This window comes from Glycine max, chromosome 14 (assembly GCF_000004515.6).
Source record: "Glycine max cultivar Williams 82 chromosome 14, Glycine_max_v4.0, whole genome shotgun sequence".
NCBI classification, from domain to species: Eukaryota; Viridiplantae; Streptophyta; class Magnoliopsida; order Fabales; family Fabaceae; genus Glycine; species Glycine max.
In genome coordinates, this window is record NC_038250.2 from 20,532,540 (window position 1) to 20,546,304 (window position 13,765).

Genomic DNA, 13,765 nt, shown 5'->3' on the forward strand with positions numbered 1-13,765 from the left:
CAACTTTAAAACCTGGAGGCTGTGTCATAAATACAGATTCTTCAAGAACCCCATTTAAAAAAGCATTATTTACATCAAGTTGAAATACTTCCCACCCATCCTGATCTCTCATCTCCTGTTCCTGTGGCTGTTCCTAATTTTGGTTCAGACACATCTTCAGCATCTTCTGCTGCTTCTGTTTCACAACCTATTTCAGGTTCTGATGTGTCCAGGTTTGATACCTCCTTGTCTCACTCTACCTCTCAACAGGCTCAGTCTGCAGCATCCACTTCCCACAGTGTTGCTCCCTCTTCTAATTTTGATACTAATGCTGATCAGCCTAGTTCTGATGTTCCAGCTTCTTCTAGTGCACCAACAGGATCTTTCTCTTCTAGTTCTGGTTTAGGTAATGAGGATTCTCCCCCTAGAACAGTAAATAACCATCCCATGCAAACCAGGTCTAAGTCTAGGTTTCACAATCCTTGACTTCATCCTTCTCTTTTCTTGGTTCATTCAGAACCAAAATCAGTAAAGCATGCTCTTGCTGCCCCAAATTGGCTTGCTGCCATGGAACAAGAATATCAGGCTCTTATGAAGAATCATACGTGGGATATTGTTCCCTTGCCCTCGGACAGGAAAGCAGTAGGTTGCAAATGGGTATTTCGAGTGAAAGAGAATGCTGATGGTTCTATCAATAAATACAAGGCTCAATTGGTTGCTAAAGTTTTTCACCAAGTGCATGGTTTTGATTTTCATGAAACCTTTTCTCTTGTGGTGAAGCCTATTACTATTCGACTTATTCTTACCCTTGCTCTCACTAATGGCTGGGATCTCTTCCAATTGGATGTTAATAATGCATTCTTGAATGGTGTTTTGGATGAGACAGTTTATATGGTTCAGCCTCCGGGTTTTGAACACTCTAATAAACAGTTGGTGTGCAAGTTGAACGAGGTTCTTTATGGCCTTAAACAGGTGCCTGGGTAGTGGTTTGATCACCTGAAGTCCACTCTACTGCAGTTTGGGTTCACAGCAAGTAATTCACTGTTTATCTCTTAGTCTATGTGGATGACATTATAATCACTGGGAATTTTGTCTCATTCAAAAGATGACTTCTCAGTTGCACTTTCAATTTGCACTTTCAATTTGCACTCAAACAACTTGGGAATTTGTATGTTTGTGATCTGCTACAAAAAACTAAAATGGCAGAGGCTCAACCAATCTCTTCACCTATGGTCTCCTCTTGCAAACTTTCTAAGATGGGCAGTGATCTCTTTTCAGACCCTACCCTTTATAGGTCTGTTGTGGGTGCGCTTCAGTATGCTACTCTGACTCGGCCAGAAATAAGTTTTTCTGTCAACAAGGTCTGTCAGTTCATGTCCCAGCCCTTGAAGTCTCATTGGATTGCTGTTAAGCGAATTCTAAGAGATATTGAAGGCACTATCTTTCATTGCCTTCTCATACAACCTGCTGTTTCCTCTAGACCACTTTTTTCTTATTGCCCTTTGTGATGCTGATTGTGCTTCAGATGTTGATCATCACAGGTCTACTTCAGGCTCAATGATTTGTCTTGGGCCTAATCTCATTTCCTGGTCGTCTCGCAAGCAGCAGGTTACTGCTCGTTCCATTACAGAGGCAGAATATAGAAGTATTGCTCAGACTTCTGCTGAACTTTCAGGTTCCTTTCAATCCTCCTATGTTACTCTGTGACAATAAGAGTGCAGTTGCCATTGCTCACAACCCGGTTTTCCACAGCAGAACCAAACATATGGAAATCGATGTGTTCTTTGTGCATGAGGTGTTGTCCAAGCGACTTCTGATCTATCACATCTCTGCTCTCGATCAGTGGGCTGACATATTAACTAAGCCTCTCTCTTCTGCTCGCTTTGCCTTTCTTAGTCCTCTCTCTTCTGTTTCAACTCCTTTTTCATTTTCTCTCTTTCTGTTTTATTCATGAGGCACGGTCCAGGCTGGATGTCCTGGGCGTGAATGGGAGTGTTGGAAAGCCACCTTAATTGCGGAACCCCCTCGCTTGCCTTAGTTGCGGCCTCTTTGGGGTTGCCTTAATTGTAACCTTGATTAAGGGTGGTGGTTTAGTGGTCCCACATTAGTGGTAAGGCCAAATTTTCTTTTTTTTGATCCGCAAAAATAATATTAAAGTATATAAGTTGGGGCAACCCTCACCTTCCAAGCTGGTTTTGTAAGGTTGAGTTCGGCCCATAACCCACTTTCTAAAAGTTTCATGTAAGGTACATTTTGCAAACTAACATGCAAGTTGGGATTTAAACCTTAGGGGTACAGTGATGTTAGTGTATGACATACTGTGTGGTCTTCAGAATATTTTGATAGATGAATTCTAATCTGAAAGGAAGGCAAGAAGGTTGTGTAAGAATAGAATAGGTATGCTTTTAAAGCTTCAAAAGTACAGCCAAGCTATAGAAAATAACATCAGAGTAAAAGCTCCTCAACTTTGTTATATAGCAGTAATAAACACACATCGGAAGACAATTAGCCAAACAGGCTTACCTTGTGTAATGTTGCATTATTGTTTTACATTTGAATGCTTAATTTATGTGGTTTAAGCAATTTTTTATTGTTTTTCATGTGCATGAACAAGAAATTTACTGTATGTAGGTATGGACAAGATTTTGTCTCACAAAGTGCACCAAAGTATTATAAAAAGGTGAAAAATGCACAAGAGGCCCATGAAGCCATTAGACCAACTGACATACGCAAGTTGCCATGTATTATGACACAGGCTTCCTTTGTGAATATTTTACTTGAATGGTGTGCTAAGGGTGATTTCTAATAATATTACTTGTTGATGATTTGTCAGCAATGCTTTCTGCGATACTTGATGAAGAATCCTTGAAGCTCTACACACTTATTTGGTCACGAACAGTTTCATGTCAAATGGAACCTGCTGTCTTTGAGCAGGTTAGGCTACTGAATATCCTTCAACATAAACTGCTTCAACCTTAAATTATATTCAAAACTTGCTGTTTTTCTAGTTTGTACCTAGACAGTATTGGCTGTAGATTCATTTAGAAATTAGAATTCAAAATTGTGCCACTTTTTTGTTTGATTGGTAGGTGAAGGAAGTTATAAGAAAAGGACAGAGTAAAATACATCCTATCAAGAAAACAAACCAAGGAGCGCAATTAGAATCTAGGAGATTGGAAATGTAACACATTTTTGTTTTATCGGTAGGCAAAGGAAATTATATTAAAAGGGCAAAGCGTGTAATACATCCTCTCAAGAAAACAAAACAACCAGAGCAAAACTAGAATCTAGGAGATTGGAAATGTTACGAAGCATGCCAACCTCTCTGCATGTCTGAAAAATAAATGTCTTTAAATAATAAATACACCATGAGCCGGACACCTATGTGTGGCTAAAAAATAACCCAATCTCAAATGACAACTAGAATTGAATAAGTTCGCTTAGTTTTAGCATTCCTCTCCAACCATAAACACTGATGTATCACAAAAGACATAAAAGTGTCTCAAGATTTTAGTCTCTTTGTGCCAGCCAAAACATATAAATTAATCACAAATTCCTTGGACAGGTCCAAAGTTTCCTAAATCCATATAGTTTATTCCAAAAACAAAGTAGCTGCAAAACAATGCATATTTTGCTATGGGTCTGACAACTTGCGCAATTTTGAGGCCATCCTTCCCCCACATTTTTGTTATGGAGTATTCTCTTCTGTAGTTTATGAATACATTCATAGTTACTGCAAATGATCTAGGTTGCTGGATTGCCATTCTAGCTTCCTGGCCTGGTTTGACAGTATGGTTGACTGTGGTTTGTTGGGTTGCAAGACACTTTTGACCTAAAGCCTTATTCATGTAACAAGGTGATGTTCCCCCATATTTTTTTATGGGAAGAGTTATATTAGACATATTATTACGTAAGCAAATCATTAGCAGCTTATGTTTCCTCTGTTTTTTTTTTGCACAGCAAAAATCTGATAGTATTAGAATATAATCAGTACTAGGTGTACTGAAGAATAACAGAATATACACAGGCAGTACTCTGCCAGCCCCACCTACAAAGATAAAACCACAAAAGTGGATACCCATACAACAAAAGAAAAGCCCCTAAGACATTTCCTCCTTTAAGCTAGAAGACCATTGATTAAAATGAGTATGGAAATCTTTCTCCATGCTGTTGATCCAAGACCAAGTGTGAAACACAGCTTCATCCATAACTTTTTCAGAGCTGAAATCCTGGTTGTGAAACACCAAGGCATTTCTATGCTTCCAAATAGTCATGGATAGAGCTATCCAGAAAACTTCCCATCGCTTGTCTACATTGCTTTTCCCACTCCATAGAGAGAATTGCAGAAAATGACTTTTGGGTTCAATAGAGAAAGGACCCACTCTATTAACCCATCTCAAACTCTCCCACCAAAGGTGTCTAGTTTTCCTACAAGAATACATGATATGACCAGCTGTTTCCTCTTCCTGATCACAAAGAGGGCAGTTATAAGAGGGCAGCAACACATGTCTCCTCCTTAGATTATCCCTAGTAGGTAGTCTGTTCTTGAATATTCTCCAAGAGAAAGCACTTGCTCTTGGGGGGATTTTCCGTCTCCAAATGATCTTGGAAGTGCTGTCTTCCGCAATAGAATTACCCTCATCTTTGAGGAGATTGTAGGCTAACTTTGTGGAATAGTGACCAACAGGATCACCCCCCCATGTGAGATAGTCCTGACTTGAAGGTTGAATCTGAACAGCCTCAATGTCAGCCATGAATGCTGCCACCATATCAATTTCATGGTCAAAGAAGTGTCTCCTCCATTGTATCTTCCATTCCCATCTACCATCACTTAAGAGGCCCATTGAGTTAATAGGATGATTCTGTTGAGTGCTCACTTGATATAGGGTTGGGTACTTATCTTGGAGACTTAAATCATCCTCCCTCCACTTGTCTTTCCAGAATTTACCTCTGTGATTCAGGTTTCTCATGTACCCTTGTCTTTTGTGTGCTTTGGTCAGTGGTTGTTTTAGCAAAATATCCACTTTTTTCCATCTCTTAGTTCCCATCTTTATAGCAGATAGCTAGATAGGATCTGTTTGGTCTGTTGTATGGAACTTTGGTTTGTTAAAATGTTAAAGTTGTGTATGGTAACTTCATTTATTCCAGGTCTACTAATGGTAGACTGTGTCTGTGTACTAGAAGAATGATCATGAACAATTTCTGATTGTTGAAATTACATTTGTGTTCATATAAAATTCATCTGCTTCCATCTGACATTGTTATGTTTAACCAGACTTTTTCCTAACTTTTGATTCCAGATACAACTTGATATTGGAAATCTTGATGAGTCTATTATATTACAGTCTTCCATCTCAAGGGTTGAGTTTCCTGGATATCGAGCAGTTTTTACGGTATGGTTAGTTGCAGCAGATAAGTGACGCTGGCGCTTACAATCTGTAACTAATATACCAGTTGACAATACCTGAAATAATAATGACTTTATATTTATGATTACTATTGTTATTTTCTATTAAATAAATTGTTTGATTGTACTATTAGGATTGTTTTTGAGTGCAAGTACCAGTTACTTGCTACTGGGAAAACATATATTGCGATTGTATTTCAAATTTATTGCTTTTTGTGTAAAAGTAAATTTCTGAAGTTATATGATTCAAAGTATGTTTTCTAGTTAATAGCTAATATCATGTTTTGATGTTGAACAAGATCTCATAAATTTGAGCTTAAAGTGTTTTGGAAAGACTTTCTATCTTGTTTGGTATATGCATGCAAGTTTACTCCAGAATTTCCAAATCCCAGAATAAACATATAATTAAGTGTGAATATGCAGGTGGTTCTATTTTGTATGCATTACTTGATAAAAGAGACTGCTTGATTTGATGAAGCTCACATTTGATTCAAATATATATAATTATGAGAGGTTACATACTATTTAGGTCAAGATGAAGGCCCAAAAATGGTTTTGTAACTCTACTAATTTCAGCTGTGGTAGAGAATGTCCACATGTACCCTTATATATAAGAAACTAAAACTGATGTGTTTCCTGACTTACGTATGGTTTTTCCTCCCTTCTAGGACATTGTTAGTGAAGCTGTTCAAGATAAAGGCAGTGATGAATCCAGCCATGATCAAACATTTGGAGTACTAAATTCCTTGAAGGTAATATTTCTGGAAACTTAATTTATATAATTTATACTATTTAAAACAATTTCATGTTTTCTCCATATGGCAGGCTGCCCTTTCTGTTTATTTAGATAGGATGCTGTTCTTGGCTTCCTTATGGTGTGCTTTGCCATTTGTTTTCTCAAAAGGGTGGGGGACTTTGATATATATATATATATATATAGACCCACAAGTACTCTTGTAATAATATCTTCTTTTCTTTATTATTGTTTTCTCTTGTTGGATATAAATAACTATCCTTAAAGCTTATGCTTATAGAGAAGAAAGATATCTGAATGTTATGTGACTAGAAGGTACACATGAGTACTATTTTTTTTTTTGATCAGCAAAAGTAGATATATATATATATATATACACACACACACAAGTACCAGTGGTACTAAAATTACAAGATGATATTAGGTAGACTGCTGGTTCCAATGGTCAGGCTAATTTCAGTCTGATAGGATCCAAGCTAGTCACCATATATATTGATACAATAACCATCAGCTGGTGTCCTCTCCTAGTTACAAGAACCTACTGTTAGATTACTGGACCAATGGTTAAAGTGCATTATAAAATCTTTCTCCATTGCTCTGAGCCATGTCCAGAGCAGGAACACTGCATCTTCCATCGGTTAAAGTGCATTATAAAATCTTTCTCCATTGCTCTGAGCCATGTCCAGAGCAGGAACACTGCATATTCCATCAGCTTGCTTTCATTGAATGATTCATTCGAGAATATGACCTTATTCCTTTGCTGCCAAATGGACCAAGTTAGAGCTACCCACCAGCACTTCCATTTGTTGTATGTTTTCCCTCCATTCAACCCATTTTCGTGCTGCATAAAATGATGCCTTGGAATTATAGGATAAGCCCCCAAGGTTCCAATCCAAGATAGGGATTCCCACCATAAAGGTTGTGTTTTGCTGCAGTAAAAAAATAGGTGGGATGCATCCTCCTCCTTATTTCTGCAAAAGGGCACATGCTGTCATTTATCTCTACTTGTCTCCTTCTCAAGTTGGACTTAGTCGGCAATCGATCTCTAATTAGCCTCCAGGCAAAGATTGATGCTTTAGCTGGGATCTTTAGCTTCCATAGGTCCTCGAGTGCTCCATCTAGATTTTCCTCCGCTGAATCTCCCTGCAGCAAATTGTACGCACTCCTTATAGAGTAATGACCATTGGGTTCAGGTTTCCACATCCAACAGTCTGCTGTATGTTGCTGGATTACAATCTGTGATATCTCCCCCATGAATCTGACAGCCGAGACAACTTCATTATCAAATAAAGGCCTTCTCCATGTAAGGTTCCATTTCCAGGCTGTTTCTGTGTAACTCCCCACTTGCTCGATGAGTTTTTGTTGCTGGCGAGAGATCTGATACAGCCTGGGGTATTTCAACATTAATGCTTCACCATCTCCTGACCAGCAATCCTCCCAAAATCTGATTTTATCACCACATCCCACCCTCCATGTTGTTCCATTTTGAAGGACGTTATTCAGCTGTTGATCATGGGTCACCGCTATTAGGTCCTGCCACCACAATGATTCGTTGTTGCCTCTTTTTCCTTCAACCAGTGATCTCCACCCACCATACTTGGAATCCAATAGTCTGGACCATAATTCTTTGTTTTGCTGAAGCATATCCCACCTCCACTTTCCAAGTAGTGCTTTGTTGAAGATCTCTACCCACCATACTTGGAAGGCAAATTGTTTCCCATTTGACCCATGCTATCTTCCTTTGCTCCAATCTTCCTCCCTATAAGAATCTACGCTGAAGTCTGATCAACTTATTCGTTATTTTGCTGGGCAACCTGAAAAAAGAGAGAAAATAAATGGGGATAGATGATAGGGTGGACTGTATAAGGGTCACTCTCCCCTCGAAAGATAGGTGTCTTTGTTTCCATCTAGCTAATTTTCTCTTACACTTTCTAATGACCGGATCCCACAACTCGCTACGCCTTGGGTTTGCCCCAATAGGGATGCCCAAATATGTGAAAGGCATGGACAAAATTCTGCAATTCAGATATTCAGCAGCCTCTTTTCTCCACTGATCAAATTTTCCCACTGCCCCAAAACAGCTTTTCGCAAAATTTATTTTGAGGCCAGATGCAAGTTCAAAACACCTCAGGATCGTTTTGATTAACTTGACATTTTGCAAGGTGGCCTCACCAAAAAATATAGTGTCATCAGTGTATTGTAGAATGCTGATTGGAATGCTGTTTTTCCCCACTAAAAATTCAGTGAATTGCTTCTTGTTTACTGCTTCTCTCATGAGTCCGGTTAAGGCTTCCACTACAATGTTAAACAACAGAGGTGCTAGTGGGTCACCTTGTCTAAGTCCACTTTGTGGAATAAATTCGGAAGTAGGGCTTCCATTTACCAGTACCGAAACCGAGGCAGATTTGAGGCAGCCTTGGATCCAATGGATCCATTTATTGCAGAACCCCATTCTACGCAGCATGTATATTAGAAAATCCCACGAGACAGAGTCGTAGGCCCTTTCAAAATCTACTTTGAACACCATACATGACTTTTGACCTCTTTTTGCTTCCTTCACCGCTTCATTAGTAATGATTACACTATGCAGCAACTGTCTTCCAGCTATGAAAACAGACTGTCTTTCATCTATGATGTCTGGCATGATCCTCTTCAATTTGTTAGCTAACAGCTTGGCCACGATCTTGTATACACAACCTATTAGTGGAATAGGTCTAAAATCATTGAGACTTTGTGGCTCGGGCACCTTAGGTACTAGGGCAATAAATGAGGCATTGCAACCCTTTGGGAAAATCCCATTTGCATGGAATTCATCAAGGAACTGGAGAATGTCAGGTTTCAAGATCTGTCAGAATTGCTTGATGAACTTGAAGTTGAGTCCATCCGGACCAGGACTTTTCTCACTACCGCACTCCCATACCGCCCTCTTTATTTCTTCCTCATTAAAGCGTCCCACCTGCGAATGATTTTCTTGCTTTCCAATACTGTTAAAACTGATGCCATTCAATTTTGGTCTGCTCTGCATGGGATCTTGAAATCTCTGCTGAAAAAACCTGTGGACTTCCTCTTTCACTTTTAATGGTTCATCAACCCAGGATCCATCAATGAACACTCCATTCACTGCATTGTATCTTCGATTAGAATTGAGCAACAAGTGGAAATAACGAGAATTACAATCTCCTTCTTTGATCCATGTTGACCTCGCTTTCTGTCTCATTAATGATTCATGTGATAGCATTTTCCGTTTCATATTTTCTCGGGGGGTTAATTGTCTATCAACTGTATCATTTTTCAGCTTATTTAGTTCAGCCTCTATGTTTTGAACCCTCTTGAATGTGTCACCAAACTGCTCCTTGTTCCATAACTTCAACCTCTCTTTAAGATGTTTGATCTTTTCTTTTAGAGCGAAGCCTCCCCACCCCCTTTGTTGTGTTTGTGACCAGCAATCATTAACCATCTTTTCATTCATGTCTGCCTTGATGGGGGCCTTTGGCTTTCTGCACCACCTACCTCTCGAGTACACCTTCCATGGTCCAGGGGCTTCATTTTTGTTATATGTTGGACTTAGACATAGTTGGGGTATTAATACTGCAGTGGTGTGACTAGTGAGGCTCGCTTTCAGAGGCCCACTACCGGAAGCACAAGGTTCAGGTGCTACGTTGCACTTTTTGGTATGTGTGTGCTCTCTAACAACAACACGTAGGTCACGTGCTTCACTGCATGTTGCCAGCTGTAACCCATTGAGTCCAACATTATCTTGTAGCTGTTGGCTCTGCACGAGGTCAACGTTGCCTATGTGGTGAGACCCTCTTGCCACAACCTGTTCCCATCACAAGGCTCTCTTTCTTCTCTAGTTGTTTCCTCATTCTCGCAACACTCCATTGTCTCCGACACGGGGTGCGCCACTGGTGCCATCCCAATTAGAGCTCCCAAAGCTGACACACTTGTTTGGTTGTCTATGCGGAGTTTCCTCGTACCATGGTTTTTATCCCCTGGTTCATCGTCAGTGTTTGTACCATTGGGTAATGGTACGTTGGAAAATGGCGCGTTCCCTTTGGGCATTCCCACGGCGGTGGAGTTGCCGTCAATCCCTCTTGGCGTGTAGTCAGTTCCCAGAGCTCCTACGAAGTTCGGGATCGGGCTGTCAGTGTCGCCGTCGGTGGAGGAGATCTCCTCCGATGAACTGAGGCTACTTCGAGCTTGGCAAACGCATTTTCTGCTGTCGGTCGTTTTTTCTTCCACAATGTGGACCTGGTATAACTCGCCGCCGATATGGAGGTTAACCGTGTGTTGGAGTGTGGGCCTCCATGGGGTCCTGATGAGCACCCTTGCCCTGTCCAACCTTCGAAGCTCCTCCACATCGTGGTCCACCTCCACTAGGTCTCCTATCGCGGCAACGATCTTTCGGATGTGAGCCACATCCCATGCTGCTAACGGAATGTCCCAACAAAGAGCCCAGACTAGTCTATGGCCCGTTCTGATGTTAGGGTTCCATTTCTCCAACGAGTGAAACGGCGTCGCCCCATAAGGAATTTCTTAGTTAGCCAATTTTTCCGCCCTGGTATCAGTGAGACCCAGGAGTAAGATCATGTTGTCCCCTAGCTATTTAGGCACGACATCTGCTCCTAGCTCCCAGTTGTCCCCGTCGGGATGTCGATGTGTACTGATGACTGTGACCCGGCTTGTTTGGAGCTTGCATTCTCTGATTTTCGCCTTTGCCCTGAGGTCATTGTATTTGTGAGCAGAATCTTCGCGCACGACATCGAAGGTACCTTGTGTTGTATTTGCGTTTGATGAGGTGCTATCGTTCCTTGGCTGCCACCATCCCTCTGGACTTTGGACTCTGTTCTTCTTTGTGCTTGTCTCCCCTTTCCTCTTTCGTATTTTGGGACGTTGACGTACAGCTTCAAGCCGTCTACTATAGGGTTGTCTAGCTTCCTTTCCAGTTTGCGCACATCGGAGACCCCTCTAAACCTCACGAAGCCGTACCTCCTCCCCCTTTTGTTTCTTTGTTTGGAGATGAAGATCTCCTGTACATCCCCCCACCTTTTAAAATGAACTTCTCCGTTGCATCTTCTGGGAATCTCGTGAAATAGAAGGTTGAGATATTTGATCTCTCCCTCCAGGTAGCGTGAGCATGATGGAATTGCTGTCCAGGCTTGGTACCGGTGTAACTTCGCCGGGGATCCTCCCTAACTCTTGCTCCCCGCCTCTCACTTCTTGTCCTGACCCTTACCCAGTCATTGTCTCTCTCTCTCTCTCCTTCTCACTCTCTCTCTCTCTCTCTCCATGTGGATAGGTGTGCTCATTCAGAATTTCAGACTGTAAACTTTGAATGATAACATTTGAGTACTATTTATTATAACACTTTAGAATTAAAAGGGACTTAGTCATAAATACAAATCAAATCGCTAATTGCAGTAAAGACTATTTTACAAATTTTAACATGTGCCTATTCAATTATAACCATGCACAAAATATGCTATTTTAACTCCTCCGTCAAGCTGGAGGATATATATCATATATGCCAAGCATGTTACAAATATACTCAACCCTAGAACCGTGGAGATACTAAGTTAACATATTAGTCAACTGATTGCTGGAATTAACAAGGTTGGTTGCAATTTCTCAAGAAACACCTCTCGAACAAAGTGACAATGCATATTTATGTTGAGTAATGGCAAGACTTGAATGGGATTGGGAGACCTTAATTCCCAAAAATTATGAGACGACCCAAATATTTTGTCTACAATTGATGGGTTAGATGGTATATAGACAAGGTAAATGCAATGTAATAATTGCATCATCAACAATTATGACAATGTAATCGATACATAGACAAGATAAATGCAATGGCCTGTGGGGGAATGATTGAAGATAAGGCAATCAACTTTGCATCTGTTCATGCCAAATTGTAGTAGGGCAAAATTGAAGAACCCAAACCAAACCCATGGGAACCGTTTCAAACCATAGAAGAATGATGTAGCTGACAAACAAGGTGAGAGTCATTGGTGGTAGTGAAGCTGAAGTTGGTCCATATAAACCTCTTCTTGCAATTCATAATGCACTCTGTCATTATCATTCAGTGAGTCTAAAATATAACAGACCTGCCTTCTTTATAGACAGCTACCTAACAGCCATAAAATAACAGTAGCTGACTAAAACTAACTAACTGACATCCTTTTCTTTTTATATTTACACATCTCATAATTACTCTCAATTTATGCCCAAGCATTTATTGATGCCATAATCTTCGCAACACATCCCTTCATTAACTTTTATTTTATAGACAGGGGATTCATTACACGTGGTTCAAACTGAACCTAATCAGCACCATACACAGCCGCCACCACGGTACTCTGAAGCATCATTGGTAAGCCATCTTGTTTCCGTCTTTAAGATTAAAGGAGTACTATAGACTGTATGGGCCTGTTTACTTTGAGAAAATGTTGTGTTTTTGTTTCTTGTTTTCACTTTTAATTACAAATTTGCCACTTTATTTTCATTTTGTTTTTTTTTGTTTCAAACACAAGTTTCTGTTTTAAGCTTATCCATCTCATTGTTGGCTATAGCTAATAACTGTTTCTCAAAACTTCTCAAACTTAATAGCCTATGCTATCGGCTTATGCACAGAAAAGTTATAATTGGAATTTTGTTAATTTGTTATAAAGGACTCTGGTTTATGACTTCATGTTGAGACCTATATTTGGCAGCATATGCATATGGTAAAACTTGCAACATGTCCATATGATTTATAATATTGAATTGTCTAAAATAAATAGATTTGTAGCAACATAGTTCACCATGAATTGGAGTTCATTATAACATTATTAGTGTTGGCAAGGAGGAGGGCAGACAGCGTTCATTTCTTTTGCGCTTTGTCTTGTTTTCTCTCTTGAAGATTTACCCAATGATATTATAGGTTAAGAAGCTTGAGGAGCTTGGGATTGGAAGGCCATCAACATATGCATCCACGATAAAAGTTTTGCAGGTATTTTATAACTGGAACAGTGTAATGCCATGACCATTCCATAGCATATCTTATCTATCATATCACATCAAGTCTAACAATTTAAATTGTAAGTTGTGACTTAGTAAGAAAATTGTATAGGTTGTTTAGGTCTTTGATTTAGAGGAATTGTTTTTAGGAACTCAGGGCCCGATTTTTTTAAACTTGTTTGATAAGAGCAGTTTTTGAAAATTGTTTTAAAAAATATCTCCAGTTTTTAAATTAAAAAATTAGAACATCTCTAAGCTGTTTAAGTTTTTAACTTGTGGTTTTCTATTACTTATGTTCTTTCTTGTAGTGTTTCATCTTCTTCCCTCATTCTTGCTTAGTAAAATTAGTTTTAAAAATTGTTTTATAAAATAGCTTTTAAAAACTAAGAAACAAAAACACAATCAAACACACCCTTTGCTATATTATTACTCTGCACCAGATCAGAAATTGGTAGAGGTAGAGGCTCAATTATCTGATGAATCCATGTAATTGCATGTTTGGATTAGATTATTTCAAGGTGAGTAATCACTTATTTTTTAGAAGCTCTTCAAAATAAGTTGAGCCAAACATGCTCAAATTAATTAACAGTTCCCATCATTGGTAGTTTGTGCACATAAAATTCTAA

The 13,765-nt window shown here is 39.6% G+C and overlaps 1 protein-coding gene across 1 annotated transcript in view; it reads left to right on the forward strand.

Annotated features, from left to right (window-relative positions):
• The window catches only part of LOC100778913 (DNA topoisomerase 1), a 38,831-nt gene that overhangs the window by 6,575 nt on the left and 18,491 nt on the right, over positions 1–13,765 (forward strand). Inside the window, exons 7-12 of the mRNA XM_006596101.3 lie at positions 2,611–2,720; positions 2,813–2,913; positions 5,280–5,372; positions 6,055–6,138; positions 12,430–12,513; positions 13,063–13,131. Coding sequence (XP_006596164.1) covers positions 2,611–2,720; positions 2,813–2,913; positions 5,280–5,372; positions 6,055–6,138; positions 12,430–12,513; positions 13,063–13,131 — 541 coding nt within the window. The remainder of the gene's footprint in view (positions 1–2,610; positions 2,721–2,812; positions 2,914–5,279; positions 5,373–6,054; positions 6,139–12,429; positions 12,514–13,062; positions 13,132–13,765) is intronic.